The following is a 25,675-nucleotide window of genomic DNA, read 5'->3' as shown; positions in this document are numbered from 1 at the left end:
TTGGTGACCTGTTGGGTTGGGGGAACCATCAGTAATGAGAGGATATTTGTCTTTTTCTTTCCGTAGGTGTATTGCTGCACAAAGTGGAATTCGTTAAGCTGTAAGTGGGTCTCTGCCCCCATTGTCAGCAACTCCATCAGCACACTGTCTTTATCTCTAAACCAGTGTCGCCAGAAGGTGTCTGGTGTTCGCTATGCTTGGAAAGAGTGGCCATGTGACCTGAAGAAGTGTCCCTTGTACAGTAAAGTCTATAAGTTACCTGCCCCACCATTCTTGATGCAGCCAGACCACAATTAACCATTCTGAATGACAGCTATTAAATTTTTGTTTTAATTATTGAATGTACTAGTGGCTTGAGAACAAAAAATGTTTACAAAAATGATAGGAGCAGTGAATATTACTGATTGATTAAAGTATAAAAATAGATCATTGTGCCTCCTTCACACCTTGTAATAATAATGATTGCTGTGGCTTGTTTTCATGTATACAACCAATTATTGTGCTGGTCCAGCTCTCCTTCCATTGAGGAAATTAGAAGTTTGGCACTTGATGTATGGTGTCTGGAAGATCTGTACAAGTACAGTGTATCCAGGTGTGGGCCTGTGGTCTCACTCTTGTTCCTTATAGAATCATAGGCAGAGCCAGGCTGCTTAAAATTAATATATTTTCTATTTTATCTTTTTCAGATAGTCCTAGTAAATAAACATTAGGGCTGTACTCATTCTGAAAATATAGCACTTTCCTACATGATATTAGTAATTCAAATTGTATAACAAAACCTGTACAGACAGTAATCTACTCACGGATTTAACAATATTGGCGCATGGATAATTCAATCAACATGTACTTTTAGTATTTTAATTAACAATTGATGTGAAGCACTTCCAGAGAGAAAATTAGGATCCAGACCGTCATCTGCGGATATCCATGGGCCTTAGATTACAGACTCAGCTGAATGGTACATCACAGATGGAACCCAGGCTCCAGAGAGGAGTTCAAAGCAACATCAGTACACCAGTTCATTGGCTATCAGGAGAAAGGTTCTGTATTCCTTCACAAATGTTATCCAAATGACGGGATTATTAACACTGGAAGCAGTTCTGTCTTGCAAGATTAATAGTAAAATTAACCTAATTAGGAATGAAGTGAAATTTTGGGCATTACAGCTGCTGTGGTATTATGCTATTAGAATCAGGCTTATGATGACATATGAGGATATGCTTAAGAACAGTAGGCTGTAAGAAATTTGAACTTTCCATTTTTCTGCACAGAAGTGGATGTTGCCCGCACACATGCCTGAATGCAGGCGGGGTTGATTTGATCTAAAAATTGACACGAATGCAATTAATACTTCAAAATGGAAGGTGTAAGAAAAGATGCAAATCATGGTTATTAAGAATCCATGAATGGACTTGTGGTGATGCAAACGTGAAGCTTTTTATTATGATTTATGATCACAGATTATTCCTACTGTTATTTTTTCTTCTGCAACTTTGCCTTACAATTTATGTAATCAAATATATGTAGATTTTTAAAATGCAATGTTTAAAGAAATTATACACAATTTTAATAAACAATTCTGAAATACTTAGGTGAACTTATGGAGACTGTGTGACAACATGGTAAAACAATGAACAAGCAATTAGAGGGATTTCTTAAAGGAATGAATCATGCATGACCTTCCCTCCCATAAGGACAGAAGTGTGGATGTTCGCTGATGATTGCAATGTTTTGATTCCCATTTGCAACTCCTCAGATACTGAAGCTATCTGTGCCTGGATGCAACAAGCCTCAACAACATTCAGGTCTGGGCTGATATCTGACAACATTCATGCCATACAATGCCAGGCAATGACCATTTCCAAGAAAGAGTCCAACCACAACCCCTTGACATTCAATGACATTACCGTCACTAAATCGCCCACCATCAACATCCTGGGAGTTACCAACTTAACTGAACCGACCACATAAATAATGTGGCTACAAGAGCAGATTGGAAGCTGGGTATTCTGCGGTGAGTAACTCATCTTCTGACTCCCCAAAGTCTGTCCACTATCTACAAGGCACAAGTATGGATTGTGATGGAATACTCACCGCTTGCCTGGATAAATGCAGCGCCAACAACACTCATGAAGCTCAAGTCATCCAAGACAAAGCAGCCCGCTTGATTGGCACCTCAAACAGCACATTAATCATTCATTCCCTCCATCACCAATGTACTCCCTTCACCACCAACACACCATGGCATCTACAAAATGCACTACAGCAACTCGCCAAGGCTCCTTTGTCACTACCTTCCAAACCCATGAGCTCCACCACCTAGAGGACCAAGGGCAACACGCGCATGGGAACACCACTACCTGCAACCAAGTCACACACCACCCTGACTTGGAACTATATCGCTGTTCCTTCACTGTCGCTGGGTCAAAGTCCTGGAACGCCGTCTCGAACATTACTTTGAGATTACCTTCACTACATGGACTGCAGCGGTTCAAGAAAGCGGCTCACCACCACCTTCTCAAGAGCAATTAGGTATTGATGATGATGTCCATATCCCATGAACAAATTAAAAAATAGGCAGATATGCAATGTTATATCAGAACAAAGAGAGTTTTAGGACTGACAAAGAGAGTAGGACAGGTTGGGGATAGTGGCAGTCATTCAGAACAGTAAAGACTATTACAAACAAATGATCTCAAAGACCATTTTTTATTTTCATTCTTGGGATATGGGCGCCCCTGACAAGGTCAACATTTATTGTCCATCCTCTATTAATTATCAATCCACCACAATAGGCTATTGACCAAGAGATAATGAATAGACTAAAAGAATCAGCAACAGACAAGGGTAGGATTCTAGGAGATAAGGTGAGGTATAAAGACAGTACAAGAAATTCCAAATGCTGATGTAAAGGAAGAATTGCAGAAGTTAACACTCCTCCCAGCAGGATCAGGTTACATTGTTCTATTAATCGCTTTAATTTGTTAATGCGCTGGGTTGTTCTTGTTCATAAGAATTATGCATTGCCAATGATTCAGCTTGTTCAACTCTGTGACTGCTGTGTTTTTTTTAAAATCTGTTACGAATAGAATGTGCTTGTCACACACGAGATTTGGTTTGGTCTCCTTCATAGTCTCTTACACTCCTGTCCTTTCCCAATAGCCCTGCAAATTATTCCTTTATAAGTATATATCCAAATCTCTTTTGAAAGTTACTATTGGATCTGCTTCCATCATCCTTTCAGGCAGTGCATTTCAGATCGTAATAATATTCTTCTCAACTCACCTCATACTTTTGTTAATCACCTTGGGCTGAATTTTACTAGCTGTCCGACTTTTGTTGGGGGGCCAGAAAATTCTTCCGGGAGAGGCCCGCCACGACCCCTGATGCCAGCGAGGCCTCGGTACGCCCCCACCCCATTGTTTGGTGACGGAGCCTTAATTTTCATATGTAAATATATTGTAGTGTATTCAAATAAACTTATCTTGTCCCGACGGCCTTCCTATGCTAGCCAGTGGTTGAAATCCTGCGCCTTCGGATCCCTGTTCGAACTCCAAGGCATGACACTGGTGGGGAGGGGGGAAGAGTGAACTTCTCAGGTCGGGTGGGGGGAGTGGGGAGAACTATTGTAATTGGTTGTGGGGATGATGGGAAAGGGTTGAGGGTCAAATGTTCTGACATTAGGGGGAAAGTTCAGGAAATCAAAAGGTGCTTTTCTGGGGGGACGTGTCACTAATAAATGAGGACTCATGGGGCAGGGGAATGGGAGAGGGGAATCTAAGTTAGAATAAAATTGTTCAGGTTGCAGTGAAGTGGGACCTTTAAAAATTGAAATGACAATGAAGGGTCTGAATCCCTTTAAAAATGGTGCCGTGCCTACACAGTGGCGCCGCACGCCATTGCCAAGGACGAAGCAGCTGCTCCGTTTACGTCACTGGGGGCAGCCACTCCGTCCCCTCCATTTAAATGAGCCTCCACGCAAAATATCACGGGGGCTCAGCGACAGCTGCTCCGTGCAGGTGGACCGCCAACTTCAAAGCACACCGCCACGACTTGTGGCACACTAGTAAAATTCAGCCCCTTGCATCTGTGTCCTCTGGTAACCAACCCCCTTGCCACTGGAAAGTTTCTCCTTACTGTTTTATGATTTTGAACACCTCTGTCAAATCTGCCCTTAACCTTCTATGCTCTAAGGAAAACAATCCCAGTTTCTCTAGTGTCCATGTAATTGAAGTCCCTCATGCTTGGTACTATTCTAGGCTTGTATTCCCTTATGTATAGAAAATCTAATTTAGGTGTTCAAGATGATTTAAGGAGTTCACAGGGTACTTAGAAACTATTTCCTGTGGTCAGAGAGTCCAAATCCTGGAGGCTTAACCTTAAAATTAGAGCTGGGCTGTTCAGGGGTGATGTCAAGAAACAGTTCTGCACACAAAGGATAGTGGAAATCTGGAACTCTTGCCCCAGAAAAGATGTTGAGACTAGGTCAGTTGAAAATTTCAAAAGCTCGTGTGCTAAAATTATGTTAGACAAGGAATATTAAGGGATATGGAACCAAAGTGGATAGATGGGAGTTTACATGCAGATAAGCAAGAAGTTGAATGGGCTACTTCTGTTCCTATGTTCCTAAATATACCATTGATTGAAGGCAAACATTCCCATCCACCCCATTCACTGAGTTGTAACAACATGGGAACCTCTTCCTGCATTGTAACATATTAAGTCCAAGGCTTTACCCAATCACTGTTTCATCAAAGTTTAACAGGACTTGTTGAACTGTGAGATTACGGGTAAAACCTCATCCTCATACTGTGCATCCAAAACAAAATGGCCAAACTGGAGGCAATAATTTGGAGCGAGGAACCAGATGTGGTCAGGATAACAGACATGGCAACATAAAGAACAGGAGTGACAGTTAAATATTGCAGAATATAACTTAGTTAAAAAGGATAGGGAAGAAAGAAGAGGGATAGCTGTACTAATTAGAGATACAATGGCAGTAGAAAAAAGGAGCATAATTAACTGGTTAGAAACAGAATCTATATAGATTGAGACAAATGATTAGGGATCAATCACATGAATTGCTACAACCCACCCAATAGTGGATGGGAAGTGGAGAAACAAATAGGTAGGCCACTCTATGCTATGAGTAAAAGACGTAGAATAATAAATATGGGAGATTTCAACTACCCCCAAATAAATGGGTGACAAGTAGGAAAAGGTGTGTTCAGGAGTCCTTTCTTACCCAGTATGTAAGAATCCCAACAAGAGAGGAATAACTGCTGGATCTTGTAATGGGGAATTAAACAGCAGATAGGAGAAATAAACATAGGGGAATATCTATGCAACAGCAATCACAACATAATAAGGTTTAAAATAATGAATGATAAAGACCAGAGAGCTAAGCTAAAGACCAGAGTAGTAGATTGTAAAGAAAAAAGCAAATTTGAATAGAATCAGAATGGAACTATGAAAGATAAACTGAAAAATAATATTGACAAAGATAGAACGTCAGTGGGAAATGTTTAAAACCGTGATTAATAGAGATCAGGAGAAATACATTCCTCCTGAAAGCAAGAACAAACAAGGCAATATGAAATGCAGTGGATGAATAAGCAGATAAGAGTAAAATTAAACCTAAAGAAAAATGCACACATTGGGCTAAACTTTACCAGCCCCTCAACGCCGTGAGTTGTGGCACGGGAGCCGCTAAAATGCTGTGGGGAGAGGCCCGCCATGACCAGTGACATCGAGAAGGGCCTACCACATATTACTAGTGGCGGCGGGACCTCGGTGCAACCTCCCCGCCACATGGCAGCAGCACCACAATTGGCATATGGTAAAGAGTACTTACCTTTGCTGATTATGCAGCCCGCTGCCTCTCCACTGACACTTACAGATTTTTCGCTGAACGGGCGGCCGTCACATGCCGTCCTGCTCACAATTTGAAAAGACGGTGGTTCCTCAGAGGCAGAAGTTGTCACCAGCAAAAGTAAGTTCTGTTATTCCGGGGTCTCACTCTGCATTACGGATGGGAGGGGTGATATTCAGGGCTCTAACTGCATTTTTAAAGGGAGGAAGGAGGGGGTATATTCAGGGGTATAACTTTACATTCCTAAAGGGAGGAGGGAGGGGAGATATTTAGGGGTCTAACTGGAAGGGAGTGGGGGGGCGGGATACACAAGGGTCTCTGCATTCTTAAAGGGAGGGGGTCTGGGATTACTGGAGGGAAATCTGTGCTGGCATGAAGGGAGGTAACATGTACCAACCCTCCATTAACAGAGTACACTCTGTGTTTGTGAGGGGGCAACGGCACACTAGGCACCCTGTGTGCAGGGAGGGTAAAGGCCTGCTCGGGTCTGCAAAAAAAAAACCCGACCAGAGACCGACAGAACCACATCCGACCCGGCCCGAGTCCTTCCATTTTTTCCCGCGCCCGACCCGACCCGACCCGACCATCAGTTAACTTACCTTCCATTTTTCACTTTCTTGCTGATCTGCACAAGCTTAAAATAACTGGAACAAAACCACCTTTCTAGTCCAAAAATTAAATTAACAGTGGAGCCACTTACTTGTAACAGAGCATGTCCAACCCGGCCTGACCCGAGCCCAAATGCCAGACCTGGAAGTGCAACCCGACCCAACCCGAACTCGACACATGTTGTCGGGTCCCGTTGGGTTCGGGTCGGGTAGCAGGCCTTTAGGGGAAGCTGCCAGAAAAGGCAGGAGCATTAAGTTTATATGGATGGTGGGGGCAATCAATTCAGCTGGTAGGATCTTGATGTGGTTATGCTGTGCCACTCTGAGTGTTGGCCAAGATTAGCAATGCCATGGCACGCCACATAGTTGATCCAGGAAAGCAGCTGATGTACGTGTCAACACCAATCCATGCCCTGTTAGGAACCTTCGAATACATGCAGAGTTCAACTTTATTTATCACATGAAAATAGGTATGGCTCATCCTACATTGTGTGATCCTCTGCACGTGAGGATCTGTATGCACCAGAGGCAACACCAACAGGCAGGTGCGATCTACGTAGAGGCCCCCGGTCGTGAGCAGCAGCCCCCCAGGGGAGCTCGCCATTACGTTTGCCATGCATCTACAGGCCCCGCATGACATGCCATTAGATGTCAGAGCACCAGTGTCAGAGGAAATTGCTCATACAGAGAGGATGGTGACACGTCTCTGTGCCCTGCTCAAGGATAACCTCAAGACTATGGGCTCCAGTGGACATCCCATCCCTTTGTTCCTCATAGTGGCAGTGGTTCTCAAGCCTGACGCCTCTGCAGCTTTTTATGGGCCCCCCAGAGACCTTTGTGGGGTTACACAGTCAGCAGTGCACCGCTGCAATCAGGGAGGTCACCAATGCCCTGCACCGGACAGCCAGTGAGTATGTCCGCTTCAGGACGGACTCTCACAGCCAGACCCAGAGGGCCATCGGTTCTGGCACCATTGCCGTAGAACCATAGGTTGTAATGTTCATAGACTGCACTCATGCGGCCATCAAGCCTACTGCCAGGCTATCACCTGCAGACGTTACCATTAAAGGAGCCCTCTCAATCTAGGTGAAGCTGGTATGTGAACACTGCAGATACTTGCAGCGGATGTATGACTGCTTCTCAGGCAGCTGCCATGACATTTGGGTCTTGTGCCAGCCCCGGCTGCCACCACTGTTCACTGAACTGGTTCAGATGGAGGGGTGGCTTCTTGGAGATAAGGGCTATCCTTTGCAGACATGGCTCCCGACACCAGTGAGAGACTCCACCACCGCTAAAGAGGAGAGATACAACGCCTGCCTCTGAGCTACATGAGTCACTATTGAGCAGGAGATCAGCATGTTGAAAGAGCCAATGCCTGTATGGATAGGGTGATGCCCTGTACTATGGGCCGAAAAGGCCAGCTCCTTTCTTTGCTGCTCTGCACAACTACGCACCCAATAGGGACCAGGCCTGGCATGATGAGGAGAGACGTCAACAGGATTCCTCCTTGGACTATGAGGACGCTGAGGACCTACAACCTGAAAGACGCATGGGAGGGCAGATGGCACCCAGGGTCTGCACGCAGGGCTAGCAGTGAGGTAGGGATGTACGGAAGTGGCTTATCAGACAAAGGCTCTCTGCACCATAGGAACCGACATGAGCTCTGCAAGCCACACATCACCCTCGCTCACCAGCTGTGCACCAGTCCACATCTGCAGCATCCCTATGTAAACCATTAGAGGCAGCAGCTGACTGAGCCATTGTCCATATCATCGCATCCGTGGAGATGCTCATGAGGAATGGTGGCATGGCAATGATGTTAATGACCCTGAAGGGCCAATGGTGCAAAGGGATGTGACATTGGTGCTACATGCTGGCACACATCATTCGCACAGAGAAAAGGACACACATGTTGGTGAGGAACATTTAGTGAAAGATGTATTTACATTGCTGTGACACCCGTGCATTCCCATTTGTTTCAGCGTGTTCTCTGTAAACCTCTGTAATACCTTTTATGGAATTTGCAAATGTACGATTATTCATCCAGGTGCGGCACACCTACAAGAAGGAATGTTACACTTGAGTGGGAGAAGAGGATCACAATTTCACAGGACACTGGGCCACAGCAGGGTAAGTATGCAGCGACAAAGTGGAAAGTGCTGGGGTCAGGTCAGGCAGCATCTGTGGAGAGAGAAGCAAAGTTAACTTTCAGGTCTGTGAACTTGGACAAGTTAACTCTGCTTCTCTTTCCACAGATGCTGCCTGACCAGCTGGATATCTGCAGCATTTTCTGCTTTGCTGCCAGATTGACAGCAGCCCCACTCTGCAGCAGTCAGGTAAGTATTTCTCTGACAGCTGAGAGGAAGCAGCTGCTGGGGCATTTCAAATAGGGCCCGGCACCTGTTGCACAACTGTCAAAACTCTCGCTGTGCCGAATGCCCCTCTTCTCCCCACATAATATGGGGGAGGGGGCGTGGCCTCCAAGGAAATGAGCCCCCGCGATATTGACGGCAGCCGGTGAATGCAGGCGCGCTGCCGAGTTCCAAGGGCGCTGCCGCAGAGCGCGGCACCTCAATAAAATTCAGCCCATTAAGTCCACAGACAATTAAAGGAAAGGGTGATAAAAGGGAATATGACGGGGTTAGCAAAGAAGTCAGAAAAACAATTGGGAAAGCAAAGAGAAACTATAAAAACAACTTATAAAGGAATACAAAAAGAAATAATAAAATATTCTATTGACACATAAATAACAAAAGAAAAATCAGGATAGGAATAGGGCCAATAAAGAATTTAGGGAGCTCGGTAGCAGATTGAAAAGCAGGCCCTCAAAGGTTGTAATCTCTGGATTACTCCAGGTGCCATGTGCTAGTGAGTATAGGAATAGGAGGATAGAGCAGATGAATGCATGGCTGAAGAGATGGTGCAGGAGGGAGGGCTTTAGTTTCCTGGAGCACTGAATCTGTTCCTGTCGAAGGTGGGACCTGTACAAGTCGAACGGGTTGCACCGGAACTGGAACGGGACCAACATCCTAGCTGGGATGTTTGCTAGTGCTGTTGGGGGTGGGGGGCTTTAAACTAATTTGGCAGGGGGATGGAATAGAGTGGAGATACAATAGGGAGTGATGCACAGTCAAATATAGAAGAGAAACTGAGTCAGTCTGGAAGGTAGAGCAAATATAGACCTGTTAAGTCACAAGCGAATAATGCAAGGCTGGATTGCATCTATTTTAATGCAAGGAGTCTTACTAGTAAGGCAGATGAATTGAGGGTGTTGATTAACACATGGGAGTATGATATTATTGCTATCACTGAGACATGGTTGAGGGAAGGGCAGGACTGGCAGCTCAATATTCCAGGGTATAGAATCTTCAGGCGTGACAGGGGAAGGTGTAAAAGAGGAGGTGGCATTGCACTGTTGATCAAGGAGTCAATTACTGCAGTAAGGAGGGATGATATCTTAGAAGGTTCTTCAAATGAGGCCATATGGGTAGAACTTAAAAACAAAAGGGGGAAATCACTTGGCTGGGAGTGTACTACATGCCTCCAAACTTTCAGGGAGAGATAGAGGAGCAGATATGTAGGCAAATCTCAAAGAGGTGTAAAAATAATAGGGTAATAATCGTAGGGAATTTCAACTTCCCCAATATCAACTGGGATAGTCTTCGTGCAAAAGGCTTAAAGGGGGTGGAATTTTTAAAGTGCATACAGGAGAACTTTTTGAGCCAGCACGTACAAAGTCCTACAAGAGAAGGGGCTGTGCTGGACCTAATCCTAGGAAATGAAGCCAGACAAGTGGTAGAAGTCACGGGGGGAGCAGTTCGGGGATAGTGACCACAACTCTGTAAGATTTAAGGTAGTTATGGAAAAGGACAAAGAGGGACTGGAAATAAAAGTACTGAATCGGGGTAAGGCTGATTTCAATATGATAAAACAGGATCTGGCCAAAGTGGACTGGGAGCAGCTACTTGTAGGAAAGTCTACATCAGACCAATGAAAATGGAAATAGTGAGAGTTCAGGGCCAACATGTTCCTGTAAAGGTGAAGGGTAGGACCAACAAGTCAAGGGAACCCTGGATGTCAAGGGATCTAGAAGATTGGATAAGGGAAAAAAAGGAGGCTTATGGCAGATTCAGAGCACTGAAAACAGCAGAGGCACTAGAGGAGTATAGAAAGTGTAGGGGGGTAACTTAAAAAAGTAATTAGGAGAGCGAAGAGGGGACATGAAAAAACACTGGCGGGCAAGATAAAGGAAAATCCCAAGGCATTTTATAAGTATATTAAGGGCAAGAGGATAACCAGGGAAAGATTGGGCCCATTAGGGACCAAAGTGGCAATCTGTGTGTGGAGCCGGAAGACATAGGTGAGGTTTTAAATGATTATTTTTCATCTGTGTTCACTATGGAGAAGGACGATGTAGGTGCAGAGATCAGGGAGGGGGATTGTGATATACATGAACAAATTAGCATTGAAAGGGAGGAAGTATTAGCTGTTTTAGCAGGCTTAAAAGTGGATAAATCCCCAGGCCCAGATGAGATGTATCTGAGGCTGTTATGTGAGGCAAGGGGAGAGATAGCAAGGGATCTGACACAAATTTTCAAATCCTCTCTGGCCACAGGAGAGGTACCAGAGGACTGGAGGACAGTGAATGTGGTACCATTGTTCAAGAAGGGTATTGGGATAAACATAGTAATTACAGGCCGGTGAGTCTAACATCAGTGGTAGGGAAAATTAGTGAAAAAAATTCTGAGGGACAGGATTAATCTCCACTTGGAGAGGCAGGGATTAATCAGAGATAGTCAGCATGGCTTTGTCAGGGGGGAGATCATGTCCATCAAACTTGATTGAATTTTTCGATGAGGTGCCAGATGTGTAGATGAGGGTAAAGCAGTTGATGTAGTCTACATGGACTTCAGTAAGGCTTTTGATAAGGTCCCGCATGGGAGATTGGTTAAGAAGGTAAGAGCCCATGGGATCCAGGGCAATTTGGCAAATTGGATCCAAAATTGGCTTGGTGGCAGGAGGTGGAGGGTGATGGTTGACAGTTTTTTTTGCAAGTGGAAGCCTGTGACCAGTGGTGTACCGCAGGGATTGGTGCTGGGACCCTTGCTGTTTGTAGTGTACATTAATGATTTAGACACGAATATAGGAGGTATGATCAGTAAGTTCGCAGATGACATGAAAATTGGTGGTGTTGTAAATAGTGAGGCGGAAAGCCTTAGATTACAGGACGATATAGATGGGCTGATAAGATGGGTGGAGCAGTGGCAAATGGAATTTAATCCTGAGAAGTGTGAGATGATGCATTTTGGGAGGACTAACAAGGCAAGGAAATATACAATGGATGGTAGGACCCTAAGAAGTAGAGAGGGTCAGAGGGACCTTGGTGTACTTGTCCATAGATCACTGAAGGCAGCAACACAGGTAGATAAGGTGGCTAGGAAGGCATATGGGATACTTGTCTTTATTAGCCGAGGCATAGACTCTAAAAGCAGGGAGATTATGATGGAGCTGTATAAAACGCTAATTAGGCCACAGCTGGAGTACTGTGTACAGTTCTGGTCACCACACTATAGGAAGGATGTAATTGCACTGGCGAGGGTGCAGAGGAGATTCACCAGTATGTTGCCTGGGCTGGAGCATTTCAGCTATGAAGAGAGACTGGATAGGCTCGGGTTGTTTTCCTTAGAGCAGAGAAGACCGAGGGGGGACCTGATTGAGGTATACAAAATTATGCGGGGCACTGATAGATTAGATAGGAAGAAACTTTTTCTTTAGAGGAGGGTTCAATAACCAGGAGGCATAGATTTAAGGTAAGGGGCAGGAGGTTTAGAGGGGATTTGAGGAAAAATATTTTCACCCAGAGGGTGGTTGGAGTCTGGAACACACTACCTGAAGGGGTGGTAGAGGCAGGAACCCTCAAAACATTGAAGAAGTATTTAGATGAGCACTTGAAACGCTATAGCACACAAGACTATGGGCCAAGTGCTGGAAAATGGGATTAGAATAGATAGGTGCTTGATGGCCGGCACAGGCACAATGGGCTGAAGGGCCTTTTTCTGTGCTGTATAACTCTATGACTCTAAACACAAAATAAACTTTCAGGCAATGACAGAGAAAAAGTAGAGATATTGACTAGTTACCTTGCCTCAGTAATTCCAGGGAAACTAACGAGGTAGGCATGATATTAGAATAAGCAATCAAGAAGATACAAAGACATTTAAGATAGAAATGAGAGAGATAATTGGTAAAAAATAATCAAACTAAGAGAGGATAAAACCCTTGGGCCAGGTGGATTGCTCCTGCGCATATTAAAGAAGTTAGGGTACAGATATATTACAAATATAAAAGGGAACAGTGCCAAAGGACTGGGAGACAGCTCATGTGATTTTTATATTTAAAAAGGTTAATGCAGTAGATGTAACTATATTTGGATTTAAAAAAAGATTTTTGAAAGATGCTGCATAGTAGATTCATGATCAAGGTTAGACCAGGTGGAGTCAGGGAACAGGTAGTAGAATGGATAGAAAGCTGGCTACAAAACAAGAAACAGAGAGTGAAGGGCAGCTCCTCAGACAGGCAAAAGGTAGGAAGGGATTCCACAGGGATTAGTGCTGGGATCATTGTTGTTTACAATTTATATTAACGATTTGGACTCAGAATCTGAAGTTCAATTTTAACATTTGTGGACAACACTAAGTTGGGGTGTGTAATTAACACAAAGGAAGATACAACAAAATACAAGAGAAATGAAGAGAAACAATTTGCAGGGCACACGGGAAAAAGGTAGGGAAGTGAACAAAGAAGAACAAAGAACAAAGAAAATTACAGCACAGGAACAGGTCCCTCGGCCCTCCAAGCCTGCGCCGATCCAGATCCTCTATCTAAACATGACGCCTATTTTCTAAGGGTCTGTATCTCTTTACTTCCTGCCCATTCATGTATCTGTCTAGATACATCTTAAAAGACGCTATCGTGCCCGCGTCTACCACCTCCGCTGGCAACGCGTTCCAGGCACCCACCACCCTCTGCGTAAAGAACTTTCCACGCATATCCCCCCTAAACTTTTCCCCTTTCACTTTGACGTGACCCCTAGTAATTGAATCCCCCACTCTGGGAAAAAGCTTCTTGCTATCCAACCTGTCTATACCTCTCATGATTTTGTACACCTCAATCAGGTCCCCCCTCAACCTCCGTCTTTCTAATGAAAATAATCCTAATCTACTCAACCTCTCTTCATAGCTAGCGCCCTCCATACCAGGCAACATCCTGGTGAACCTCCTCTGCACCCTCTCCAAAGCATCTACATCCTTTTGGTAATGTGGCGACCAGAACTGCACGCAGTATTCCAAATGTGGCCGAACCAAAGTCCTATACAACTGTAACATGACCTGCCAACTCTTGTACTCAATACCCCGTCCGATGAAGGAAAGCATGCCGTATGCCTTCTTGACCACTCTATTGACCTGCGTTTCCACCTTCAGGGAACAATGGACCTGAACACCCAAATCTCTCTGTGCATCAATTTTCCCCAGGACTTTTCCATTTACTGTATAGTTCACTCTTGAATTGGATCTTCCAAAATGCATCACCTCGCATTTGCCCTGATTGAACTCCATCTGCCATTTCTCTGCCCAACTCTCCAGTCTATCTATATTCTGCTGTATTCTCTGACAGTCCCCTTCACTATCTGCTACTCTACCAATCTTAGTGTCGTCTGCAAACTTACTAATCAGACCACCAATACTTTCCTCCAAATCATTTATGTATATCACAAACAACAGTGGTCCCAGCACGGATCCCTGTGGAACACCACTGGTCACACGTCTCCATTTTGAGAAACTCCCTTCCACTGCTACTCTCTGTCTCCTGTTGCCCAGCCAGTTCTTTATCCATCTCGCTAGTACACCTTGGACCCCATTGCGCCTTCACTTTCTCCATCAGCCTACCATGGGGAACCTTATCAAACGCCTTACTGAAGTCCATGTATATGACATCTACAACCCTTCCCTGATCAATCAACTTTGTCACTTCCTCAAAGAATTCTATTAAGTTGGTAAGACATGACCTTCCCTGCACAAAACCATCACTGATAAGCCCATTTTCTTCCAAATGGGAATAGATCCTATCCCTCAGTAACTTCTCCAGCAGCTTCCCTACCACTGACGTCAGGCTCACCGGTCTATAATTACATGGATTATCCCTGCTACCCTTCTTAAACAAGGGGACAACATTAGCAATTCTCCAGTCCTCCGGGACCTCACCCGTGTTTAAGGATGCTGCAAAGATATCTGTTAAGGCCCCAGCTATTTCCTCTCTCACTTCCCTCAGTAACCTGGGATAGATCCCATTCGGACCTGGGGACTTGTCCACCTTAATGCCTTTTAGAATACCCAACACTTCCTCCCTCCTTATGCCGACTTGACCTAGAGTAATCAAACATCTGTTCCTAAGCTTAACATCCTTCCTGTCCCTCTCCTCGGTGAATACCGATGCAAAGTACTCGTTTAGAATCTCACCCATTTTCTCTGACTCCACGCATAACTTTCCTCCTTTGTCCTTGAGTGGGCCAATCCTTTCTCTAGTTACCCTCTTGCTCCTTATATATGAATAAAAGGCTTTGGGATTTTCCTTAACCCTGTTTGCTAAAGATATTTCATGACCCCTTTTAGCCCTCTTAATTCCTCGTTTCAGATTGGTCCTACATTCCCGATATTCTTTCAAAGCTTCGTCTTTCTTCAGCCACCTAGACCTTATGTATGCTTCCTTTTTCCTCTTAGCTAGTCTCACAATTTCACCTGTCATCCATGGTTCCCTAATCTTGCCATTTCTATCCCTCATTTTCACAGAAACATGTCTCTCCTGCATGCTAATCAACCTCTCTTTAAAAGCCTCCCACATATCACATGTGTATTTACCTTCAAACAGCTGCTCCCAATCTACATTCCCCAGCTCCTGCCGAATTTTGGTATAGTTGGCCTATAGTGGGACTAGGTGAGTTGCTGTTGCAGAGAGCGGCATGGACAGGACAAGCCAAATGGTCTCCTTCCGTGCTGTAACAATTCTATAATTCAATGATTAATAAACTTGCAGAATGGGTATATAATTGGCAAATTAATTTCAATATAGATAATTGTCAAGTGATGCATTTTAGGAGAAATGAGGAAGGCACACGTTGCTTGGATACTAAAAGTAGGGACATAGGTTAATAAGGCTATAAAAAAAGGCAAGCCAAGCACTGGGGTTCATTTTGAGAAGGATAGAATTGAAAAAGCAGATAAATTATGTTAAATTTGTGTCGTATGTTGGTTAGACCACACTTGGAGTACTGTGCATAGTTCAAGTCTCCAAATTATAAAAATCCTCACACAAAAACCAATATTAATGGTATACTGCATAGTTTTGGCAATAGACAATAGGACGAAAAAGGTTCACAAGGTTGAGACTAGAATTGACAGTTGTGATGAGCACCTGGTTTATGGTTTGTATTCATTTTCTAGAGGTAACTTTTAATTTGGAAATTGAATTTTTTTAATGCAAGACAAATAATATTACCTGAGAACCTGGCAAACAAACCTGGGGTGGTTACATATCAAAGGGTAGCCCATGTTTATTCAGTAAGGTCATTTTGGGAAGTGTGGAGCTACATTTTGATGGAAACGATGTGTCTACAGCAGCTGTCATCAGGGGTTCAAATTATTCATATGATTGTCCAGAACAAACAGAAGGTTTGGTGTTGAAAATAATTAAGGAATTGCTATCTGGGATATTCCATGTGCACCACATTGCTCTGGATTTAGACGCTGCTAGGGAAATGCCTTTCAAGTGAGTTTTTCTTTGGAAAGCTGTTGGCTTTCAGAAAGTCAGTCAGTTGTCTTTCAGACAAGCAGTTAGTTGGCTTTTGGAAAGGCCTATGTGCAAGTGGGGAAATCTAGATTCATGAAGTGTTGAAGGTGAACAGGAAGATTTGCCTAGCTTTTTTTCATTCATTCATGGGATGTGGACATCGCTGGCTAGGCCAGCATCTATTGCTCATCCGTAATTGTCTTTGAGAAGGTGGTGGTGATCCGCCTTTTTGAACCGCTGCAGTCCACATGGATTAGGTACACCCACACTGCTATTAGGAAGGGAATTTCAGGATTTTGACCCAGCGACAGTGAAGGAATGGCGATATAGTTCCAAGTCGGGATGGTGTGTGGCTCGGAGGGGAACTTGCCAGATGGTGGTGTTCCCATGAATCTGCTGCCCTTGTCCTTCTAGATGGTAGAGGTCGCAGGTTTGGAAGGTGCTGTCTAAGGAGCCTTGGTGCATTGCTGCAGTGCATCTTGTAGATTGGACACACTGCTGCTTCAGTGCATCGGTGATGGAGGGAGTGAATGTCTGTGAATGGGGTGCCAATCAAGTGGGCTGCTTTGTCCTGGATGGTGTCGAGCTTCTTGAGTGTTGTTGGAGCTTCAGCCATCTAGGCAAGTGGAGAGTATACTATCACACTCCTGACTTGTGCCTTATAGATGGTGGACAGGCTTTGGGGAGTCAGTAAGATAAGTCACTCGCCACAGGATTCCTAGCCTCTGATCTGCTCTTGTAGCCACGGTATTTATACGGCTACTCCATATCAGTTTCTGGTCAATGGTAACCCCCAGGATGTTGATAGTGGAGGATTCAGCGATCGTAATGTCATCGAATTTTCATGGGGAGAAGATTAGATTCTCTCTTGTTTGAGATGGTCATTGCCTGGCACTTGTGTGGCGCGAATGTTACTTGCCATTTATAAGCCCAAGCCTGGATGTTGTCCAGGTCTTGCTGCATTTCTACATGGACTGCTTCCATATCTGTGCAATCGCAAATGGTGCTGAAGTTTGTGCAATCATCAGCGAACATCTCCACTTCTAACCTTTTGATTGAAGGAAGGTCATTGATGAAGCAGCTGAAGATAGTTGGGCCTAGAACACTATCCTGAGGAACTCCTGCAGTGATGCCTGGAGCTGAGATGATTGACCCATAACAACCACAACCATCTTCCATTGCGCTAGGTACAACTCCAACCAGCGGACTCCCCCGATTCCCATTGACTCTAGTTTTGCTGGGGCTCTTCAATGCCATACTCGGTCAAATGCTCCCTTGATGTCAAGGGCAGTCACTCGAACCCTACCTCTTGAGTTCAGCTCTTTTGTCCTGGTTTGAACAAAGGCTGTAATGAGGTCAGGAGTTGAGTGGTCTTGGCGGAACCCAAACTGAGTGTCACTGAGCAGTTATTGTGAAGCAAATGCCGCTTGATGGCACTGTTGATGACACTTTCCATCACTTTACTGATGATTGAGAGTAGACTGATGGGGTGGTAATTGACTGGGTTAGATTTGTCCTGCTTTCTGTATACAGGACATACCAGGGCAATTTCCCACGTTGCCAGGTAGATGCCTGTGTTGTAGCTGTACTGGAACAGCTTGGCTGGGGGCACAGCAAGTTCTGGAAGACACGTCTTCTGTACTATTGCCAGAATGTTGTCAGGGCCCATAGCTTTTGCTGTATCCAGTGCCTTCAGTTGTTTCTTGATATCACGCGGAGTGAATCGAATTGGCTGAAGACTGGCATCTGTGAAGTTAGGGACTTCATGAGGAGGCAGAGAGGGATCATCCACACAGCACTTTTGGCTGAAGATTTTTGTAAATGCTTTAGCCTTATCTTTTGCACTGATATGCTGGGCGTCCCATCATTGAAGATGGGGATATTTGTGGATCCATCTCTTCCAGTTAGTTGTTTAATTGTCCACCACCATTCACGACTGGATGTGGAAGGACTGTAGAGCTTAGATCTGATCCGTTGGTTGTGGGATCACTTAGATCTGTGTAACGCATGCTGTTTATGCAGTTTGGCACGCAAGTAGTCCTAGGCTGTAGCTTCATTAGGTTGACACCTCATTTTGAGGTATCCCTGGTGCTGCTCCTGGCATGCCCTCCTGCACTCTTCATTGAATCAGGGTTGATCCCCGGCTTGATGGTAATGGTAGAGTGGGGTATGAGGTCACATATTGTGGTTCAGTACAATTCTACTGCTGCTGATGGGCCACAGCGCCTCACAGATGCCCAGTTTTGTGTTGCTAGATCTGTTTGAAATCTATCCCATTTATCATGGTGGTGGTGCCACACAACACGATGGAGGGTATCCTCAATGGGAAAACGGGCCTTTGTCTCCACAAGGACTGTGCGGTGGTCACTCCTACCAATACTGTCATGGATAGATGGTGGCAGGTAGATTGGCGAGGACGAGGTCAACTATGTTTTTTCCTCATGTTGGTTCCCTCACCACCTGCCGCAGACCCAGTCTGCAGCTATGTCCTTTAGGACTCGGACAGCTCGATCAGTAATGGTGCTACCGAGCCACTCTTGGTGACGGACATTGACGTCCACCACCCAGAGTACATTCTGTGCCCTTGCCACCTTCAGTGCTTCCTCCATGTGGTGTCCAACATGGAGGACTACTGATTCATCAGCTGAGAAGGGACGGTAGGTGGAAATCATCAGGAGGTTTCCTTGACCATGTTTGAAACTTCATGGGGTCCGGAGTCGATGTTGAGGACTCCCAGGGCAACTCCCTCCCGACTGTATACCACTGTGCCACCACCTCCGGTAGGTCTGTCCCACCAGTGGGACAGGACATATCCAGGGATGGTGGAGGCTGGGACATTGTCTGCAAGGTATGATTCGGTGAGTACGACTATGTCAGGCTGCTGCTTGACTAGTCTGTGGGATAGCTCTCCCAACTTTGGATCAAGCGAAATGATGTTTGTGAACATCTCGGTTACTCGTCCAGAGACAATACCACTATGCCACTGCCTCCCCTGGCTAAAGCTAGAAGGAAAATCCCCATGAAATCTCAAATCTCTGAAGACAGCTGAGAAACTAAGGAAATAGAAGTGAATTCCCAAGAGCTATGATACACTTTGGATTGGTTCCAGGAGAAGTGAACAAACCACCAAGATCCTGTAATGTATAGGGAAATTTTTGGAGTGGAAGTAAAAGTTAAAGGGGTGTGTTCTGGAAGATATTTAACTTTAAAATATAAATGTCTCAAGTTGTAGTGTTAAATGAGCAATGTTTTGCTTTGTTTAATTCTTGTACAGTAGTATTTGTTTGCAATGGGAAATCTTGTGGTGTCATTCTTTCAGTAATAATTGGGAATTCGACGTTCTCTTTTGAAATGTTAATGGTCCCTAATAGGATCATAACAAATTGGGGGCTCTTGGCGGGATTTCAGATCCACAGACTGAGAGGTATGCTGGGATTGCTAAAATTTAAGCAAACAAAATTTCCCAGCAACTTGTACAGTATTTATTGAGAAGCAGAATGGCTTTATCAATTGCTGAGACTTTTCTGGGACAGGAAGTTTATCCCTGAGTGTTTTGCAACAATCACTAGGTTGCTGGCATTGGCAGAAGAGTTGAAAGAGCGAAAAGCAGGGGCAAAAAGCAGAAGTAGTGGAGACTTTAGCACATTTGGAATTTGAAACAGAAAAGGCTGACCCAGATAAAACATAGATTGAGTTTGCTAGGATTCAGTTGCAAATGAGGCAACTTGAATTGGAAAAAGTAAAGCAAAACTTTGAACTTGAAAGTGCAAAAGAAATGGAAATGAACAAACTAGAGCTCAAAGGAAAGGAAAAAGAAAGAGCAAAGCAGAAACTTAAATTAGAGATTCAAAGCGAAACAATTTGAATTGTAAAGAGAAAGGCTTCATTTATGCGGACAGGGAATAACTGATAGTTTGGATAATGATTTGAGTTCAACTCCAGGTTTTGATTTGACAAGGAATATTCACCTAGTGCCTAAATTCACTGAGGAAGGGGCTGAGAGATATTTTGTCTCATTTGAGAAATATGCTACGAGGTTAGCTTGGCCAGGAGAAACATGGACCATTCTTATGCAAAGTGTTTGAATTGGAAAAGCATTGGATGTCTATTCAAACCTTTCAGAGGAACAGTCTGAAGATTATGAAACAGTTAAAAATGCGGTACTTGACATGGATGAGTTGGTTTCAGAAGTTTATCCATTAAAATTCAGAAATTTGAGGAAGAGACAGAATCAAACTTTTGTAGAATTTGCTGGAGAGAAAGAAATAATTTTTGACCATTGGTATCATTCAATAAAACTTGAACAGAATTTTGAAAAAGTGAGAAAGGTGTTGTTAAATGGAGGAACTTAAAAATAGTGTTCCAGCAGGTATTAGGACACACCTAGAAGACCGTAAAGTTTCTAATATGAGAGAAGCTGCTGTTTTAGCTGATGGTTATGACTTGTCCCATAAGCAGCTAAGGGGTAGTAGATCTTCCTTTGCAAATCCACACCAAAGTTGGAAAGATAGACCAAATGGTGAGCCAGTTTCTGAGTACAGAGAAGGGGATAGCAGAAATGAGAAGACAGGTGCCTCTCAAAGTGGTAAAAAATATTGTAGGGAGGTTAGGAGCAAGTAAAAAAAAACAACATGCTTTCATTGTCATAAGGTCATACACGTAAAAGCAGTGTTGGAAGTGAAAACTGAAAGCTGTAGCTTTCGTGAGCGTGGGTAATTTGTCTTCAAAGGATATTGCACCGAAGAGTGAGGCTGGTGAAAAATCAGTAACATCTAATGCATTTACAGTGGGTGCAATAGGAACATTAAAGATTATGACAGTTTTATATTTGAAGGGGAAGTCACTCCATTTTTGTCTCAGGAAAGACCCAGAAAGATACCGGTTCAGCTCAGAACTTAATGTTAGAAAAGATTTAGACTTTTCTTCAAAGAGCTCGCTGAATAATAATGTATTGATACGGGTATGGATGGAGGTTGTGTGCCCATTCCATTGTATAGAGTGAATTTAAAATGTGATTTGGTAAAGCAATCTGTTATTGTTGGTGTTGTGTCTGAACTACCTGTTAATTGATTTATATTTGGAAATAATCTCATGGGAGATAAGGTTTTTCTGGAATAGTGGGCAAGAGAACAAGAACTGTTCCTGTGGGTAAAGATCTCCTTGGGCCAGAGAGTAAATTAATTTAAAGACACAGATGTATCCACACCATTAATGGAGTTTGCAGAGGTAGCAAAAGTACCTAAAGAATTTCAAATTAAATGTTCTCCACAAGAAGGGCTGAGACTTCAGACTAACCTTGAAGGGTTAATGAAACCTAACACTGAATCAAAGGTGCCTGCCAATGCTGAGACAACACAAAGTACAGCAGCAGGAATCCAGACAAATGGACAGGTTGCAAAAGACCATTTGAAACCCCAAAGTGATTAGGATGATATTATTCAGGAGTTGCATGACAGAATTACAGTGTTAGAACAGAAAGTGAATATCCAGAATGAAGAAGCTATTGGCCTCACTCACAGAGATTTAAACAAGGTTCGTGGTGACTGGGATCAGGAAAAGCTGAAAGATTGCAAATAAAAACAAAAAGTGCTGGAAATACTCAGCGGGTCTGGCAGCATCTGTGGAGAAGCAGAGTCAACATTTCAGGTCAGTGACCTTTCATCAAAACAGCTTCTCTCTCCACAGATGCTGCCAGACCTGCTGAGTATTTCCAGCACTTTTTGTTTTTATTTCAGATTTCCAGCATTGCAGTATTTTGCTTTTTTCCAAAAGATTACAATCTGTTTAAAAAAACAAATCAAACAGAAATATCAAGCATTTCTATTTAAACATCAGGACAATTTGAACAACTTTTTTAAAGTGGCTAAAGGAAATTTTGATCACAAAAGAATGAGTTGTTAGCGCAGAAAGAAGCAATTTTAAACATTCTATCTCAAAAAGAGAACCCTGAATGTTTGAGTCCAGGAATGGACTTAAAGATAAAAATGCACCTGCAGTTAAGCAGAAGAAAGATGGTTTCACTGTGTAATTAATTGGAACATTCTTTTCAAACTTAAACAATGAAGAACTTGGAGAATAGGAAGAAAATAAAATCCAGAAGGTGAAATCTGAACCGACTGATTCAAAGACTGAGTCTGAAAATTCACATGTGGGTAACCAGGAGGCATTTCCCGACAGACTATCAGAATCATCGTTTACCTAAATGACATGGTAAGAATGTGGATTTCATATTGTTATGATCCTGTAGTTTTAGTCTTTTCCGGGAAGTATGCAGTGTGCATTTAAGGCTGTAACAGGATCAGTACTGCTTTAAGGCAGCAAGCTCCAGGGACTGTGTCAAAGAATGCATTCTCATTGCCGTAGGATACAGCCACTCAGGACCAAGGACACGAGATACAATGTTGCCGACTGACATTTGAAACTAGCTGAAAAACTAGCCTTTGAGACACAGTTAACAGACACACACAGACTGTCTGCCAGCATATACTGAAGGAAAAGAGGTTTATTTAAACCCCATTTATTATACTCTCAGAATTCTGATGTCAAGCCAGAAAATAACCAAATTCCTTTAACTACTGAACTGTAATTGCTGAAATTCATCGCTGGAAAAGAAGAGCATCAATTCAACTGCTGAATTAGAATACAGACTGTTCTACCGTTGAAGAACCTTTTTTCCCCCATCCGACGGTGGTGAGGACTTCAAGCACCCTTAGACTGTTCCACGTTGGAAGAGTTCACTTCGGCATGAGCATAAATCTGCAAGGACACTAGTTTTTTCTATTTTAAATGTTGTTTATATCTTAGTAGTGTTTAAGAATTTAGTTTTTCTAATTAAACAATTAATTTGTTGATCTAAAGGCACCTGGTTTGGTTTGCCTCATTTGGAGGTTAATAGATGGTCAATTTAGCCGTGGTTTTCGTTAATTTGGAAAGTTTAAAACGATATGTTAGGTGATCTGTGGAGGGGCGGAACTGAATCAACAGTGCATTTCTCCCATGACAAACCGAATTGTATATTTTGATTGGGGGATTTGTCTTGAGCAGTCAATTGTAACAATATACAGAAGAAAACAACTTTCAGAAAACACCACAAAAACAAGCATTAAGTCTTAACTGGATCATGGTTTCTGGTTACAGATTCAGCAAAAGAATTATTGTCAAGATGGACTATCTGGTGGACAATGGAGGACACTGTTATGGGTATTGCACGTGATAAGGTAGTTGTTTAAATGTATAGCATTTTATTGTTAGGGATATAAATGAGGGGATGGTTAATTCAGTCGACTAGCATGTGGTTCAGAGCAACATCAACAGCACGGGTTCAATTCTTGTTCCAGCCTGAAGAAGGCAATGGGAAACCACCTCATGTACCCCTCTTCCCTAGTCATATGCATCGCTCCTGTGTGGAGAAAAGCGGTAGAGCACCTGCCCTTGGGCAGACCACCACCATGGCACCGTGTAAATGAAAACACATCACTATGGTGATGAATTTTCATTTTTTCCCTGGGGGGGGAGGGGAAGGTGTTACGATCTGCTGGTTCATGGCTTGTATTAATTTTCTAGAGGTACGTTTTAATTTGGAAATTGACTTATTTGTACTGCAAGGCAAATGAAAAGCCTGGTATGAGAACCTGGCAAACAAACCTGGGGTGGTTATATATCAAAGGACCGCCCATGTTTATTTAGTAAGGTCATATTGGGAAGTGTGGAGACCCGAAACAATGGCAGTACCTCTTAACTTTTCGATGGAGATTCTGTGTCTACAGCTGCCGTCAACGGGATTTTAAATTATTCATATGCCTGCCCAGAACAAAGAGAAGATTTGGAGAAGGAAATAATTAACTTAATTTGCCATCTGGACATTCCACATTCACCACCTTGCTATGAAGATAGATGTTGAGAAACAGATGCCTTTAAAGTGAGGTGTTTTTTGGAAAGCTGTTGGCTTTCAGAAAGTCAGTGAGTTGTCTTTCAGACAAGCAATCAGTTGGCTTTTGGAAAAGCAGGTTGGTTTTTGGAAAGGCCCATACGCAAGCTGGGAAATCCAGATTCGTGAGATGTTGAAGGTAAACTGGAGGATTGGCCTAGTTGAAGCCAGAGGGAGAATCCCTAGGAAATCTCAAACCTCTGAAGACAGCTGAGAAGTTAGGGAAATTGAAGTGAATTCCCAAGAGCTGTGATACACTTTGGATTGGTCCCAGGAGGAGTGAACAAACCATCAAGATCCTGTAACGAATAGGGAAATTTTTGGGGTGGAAGCAAAAGTTAAATGGGAGGGTACTGTAAGATATTTAACTTTATAAAATAAATGTTTCCAGCTGTAGTATTAAGTTAGTCGTATTTTGCTTTGTTTGAATCATGTACAGTAAAGTTTTTGTGTAAAACGAGAAAGCTTGTGGCATAATTTAGTAACAACTGGGAATTCCATTATCTCTTTTCAAACAATAATGGTCACTAATGGGATTATAACACAGGATATGCTTAGCAAAAAAAGGTAATGAAAGGGTTTAATTGGGTAGATGTAGAAAAAATGTTTTAATTATGGGGCAGTCCAAAACTAGAGTTCAAAAATATAAAATAGTCACTAATAAATCCAATAGAGAATTCAGAAGATACTTCTTTGTCCAAAGAGTGATGAGAATGTGGAACTTGCTTCCACAGGGACTGGTTAAGGCAACTAGCTTCTATGTATTAAGGATAGGCTAGATAAAGACATGAGGGAGAAAGGAATAGAAGGGTATGCTGATAAGGTTAAATAAGAGGGGTGGGAGGAGGCTTGCGTACAGCAGAAATGCCAGCATGGAACAGATGGGTGAAATGTTCTGTTTATGTGCTGTAGACTCAATATAACTTGATGTAACTTCCTGATACTCCAGGAGAGGCAAATCATCATCTAAACTAACCATTAACTCCCTGTAACTGGCAATGTTCTATCAGAAACTTGTCAAGTTCCCTTTGGAAGGACTCTAATGATCCCACACTCACCACATGTTGCGTATCTTTGTTCCAGCTGGTGGTGACTCTGTGAGAAGTGATACCATCACAGACTTCAGTCCTACAATCCCTTCCACTTCAAATAAACACAGTGCATCTAATCCCTTTATCATTTAAAAACATCAATCCTATCCTCTCTCAGCCTGTACTTCATCAAAGCAAATAATTACAAATCTCACAGCCTATCCTCATAATGAAGAGCTCGAAGACTTGGTATCATCCTGTTACCCCTTCTACATCCTCTCCAATATTCTTCTCGATATTCTTCATCAAGTCCAGGGTCCAAAACTGATCACAATCCCCAAATGATGTACTAAAGTCTAAGGATAGTATTTGTCATTTTACCTCAGTGGCCCCA

The 25,675-nt window shown here is 43.3% G+C and overlaps 2 protein-coding genes across 4 annotated transcripts in view; one reads left to right on the top strand and one right to left on the bottom strand.

Annotated features, from left to right (window-relative positions):
* The window catches only part of siae (sialic acid acetylesterase), a 63,254-nt gene extending 61,667 nt beyond the window's left edge, over positions 1-1,587 (top strand). The window contains exon 10 of the mRNA XM_068053748.1: positions 67-1,587. Coding sequence (XP_067909849.1) covers positions 67-297 — 231 coding nt within the window. The 3' untranslated portion in view covers positions 298-1,587. The remainder of the gene's footprint in view (positions 1-66) is intronic.
* The window catches only part of tmem107l (transmembrane protein 107 like), a 101,143-nt gene continuing 75,819 nt past the window's right edge, over positions 352-25,675 (bottom strand). The window contains exon 7 of one of the 3 annotated variants that reach the window (XR_010977146.1): positions 352-8,538. The gene's annotated coding sequence lies outside the window, so the exon portion shown is untranslated. The other 2 variants (XR_010977148.1, XR_010977147.1) reach the window with 2 other exon arrangements.

The sequence above is a fragment of the Heterodontus francisci genome, chromosome 22 (assembly GCF_036365525.1).
Source record: "Heterodontus francisci isolate sHetFra1 chromosome 22, sHetFra1.hap1, whole genome shotgun sequence".
NCBI lineage: Eukaryota > Metazoa > Chordata > Chondrichthyes > Heterodontiformes > Heterodontidae > Heterodontus > Heterodontus francisci.
Note: the sequence above shows the minus strand (reverse complement) of the source record. Positions and strands in the feature narration are given on the sequence as shown.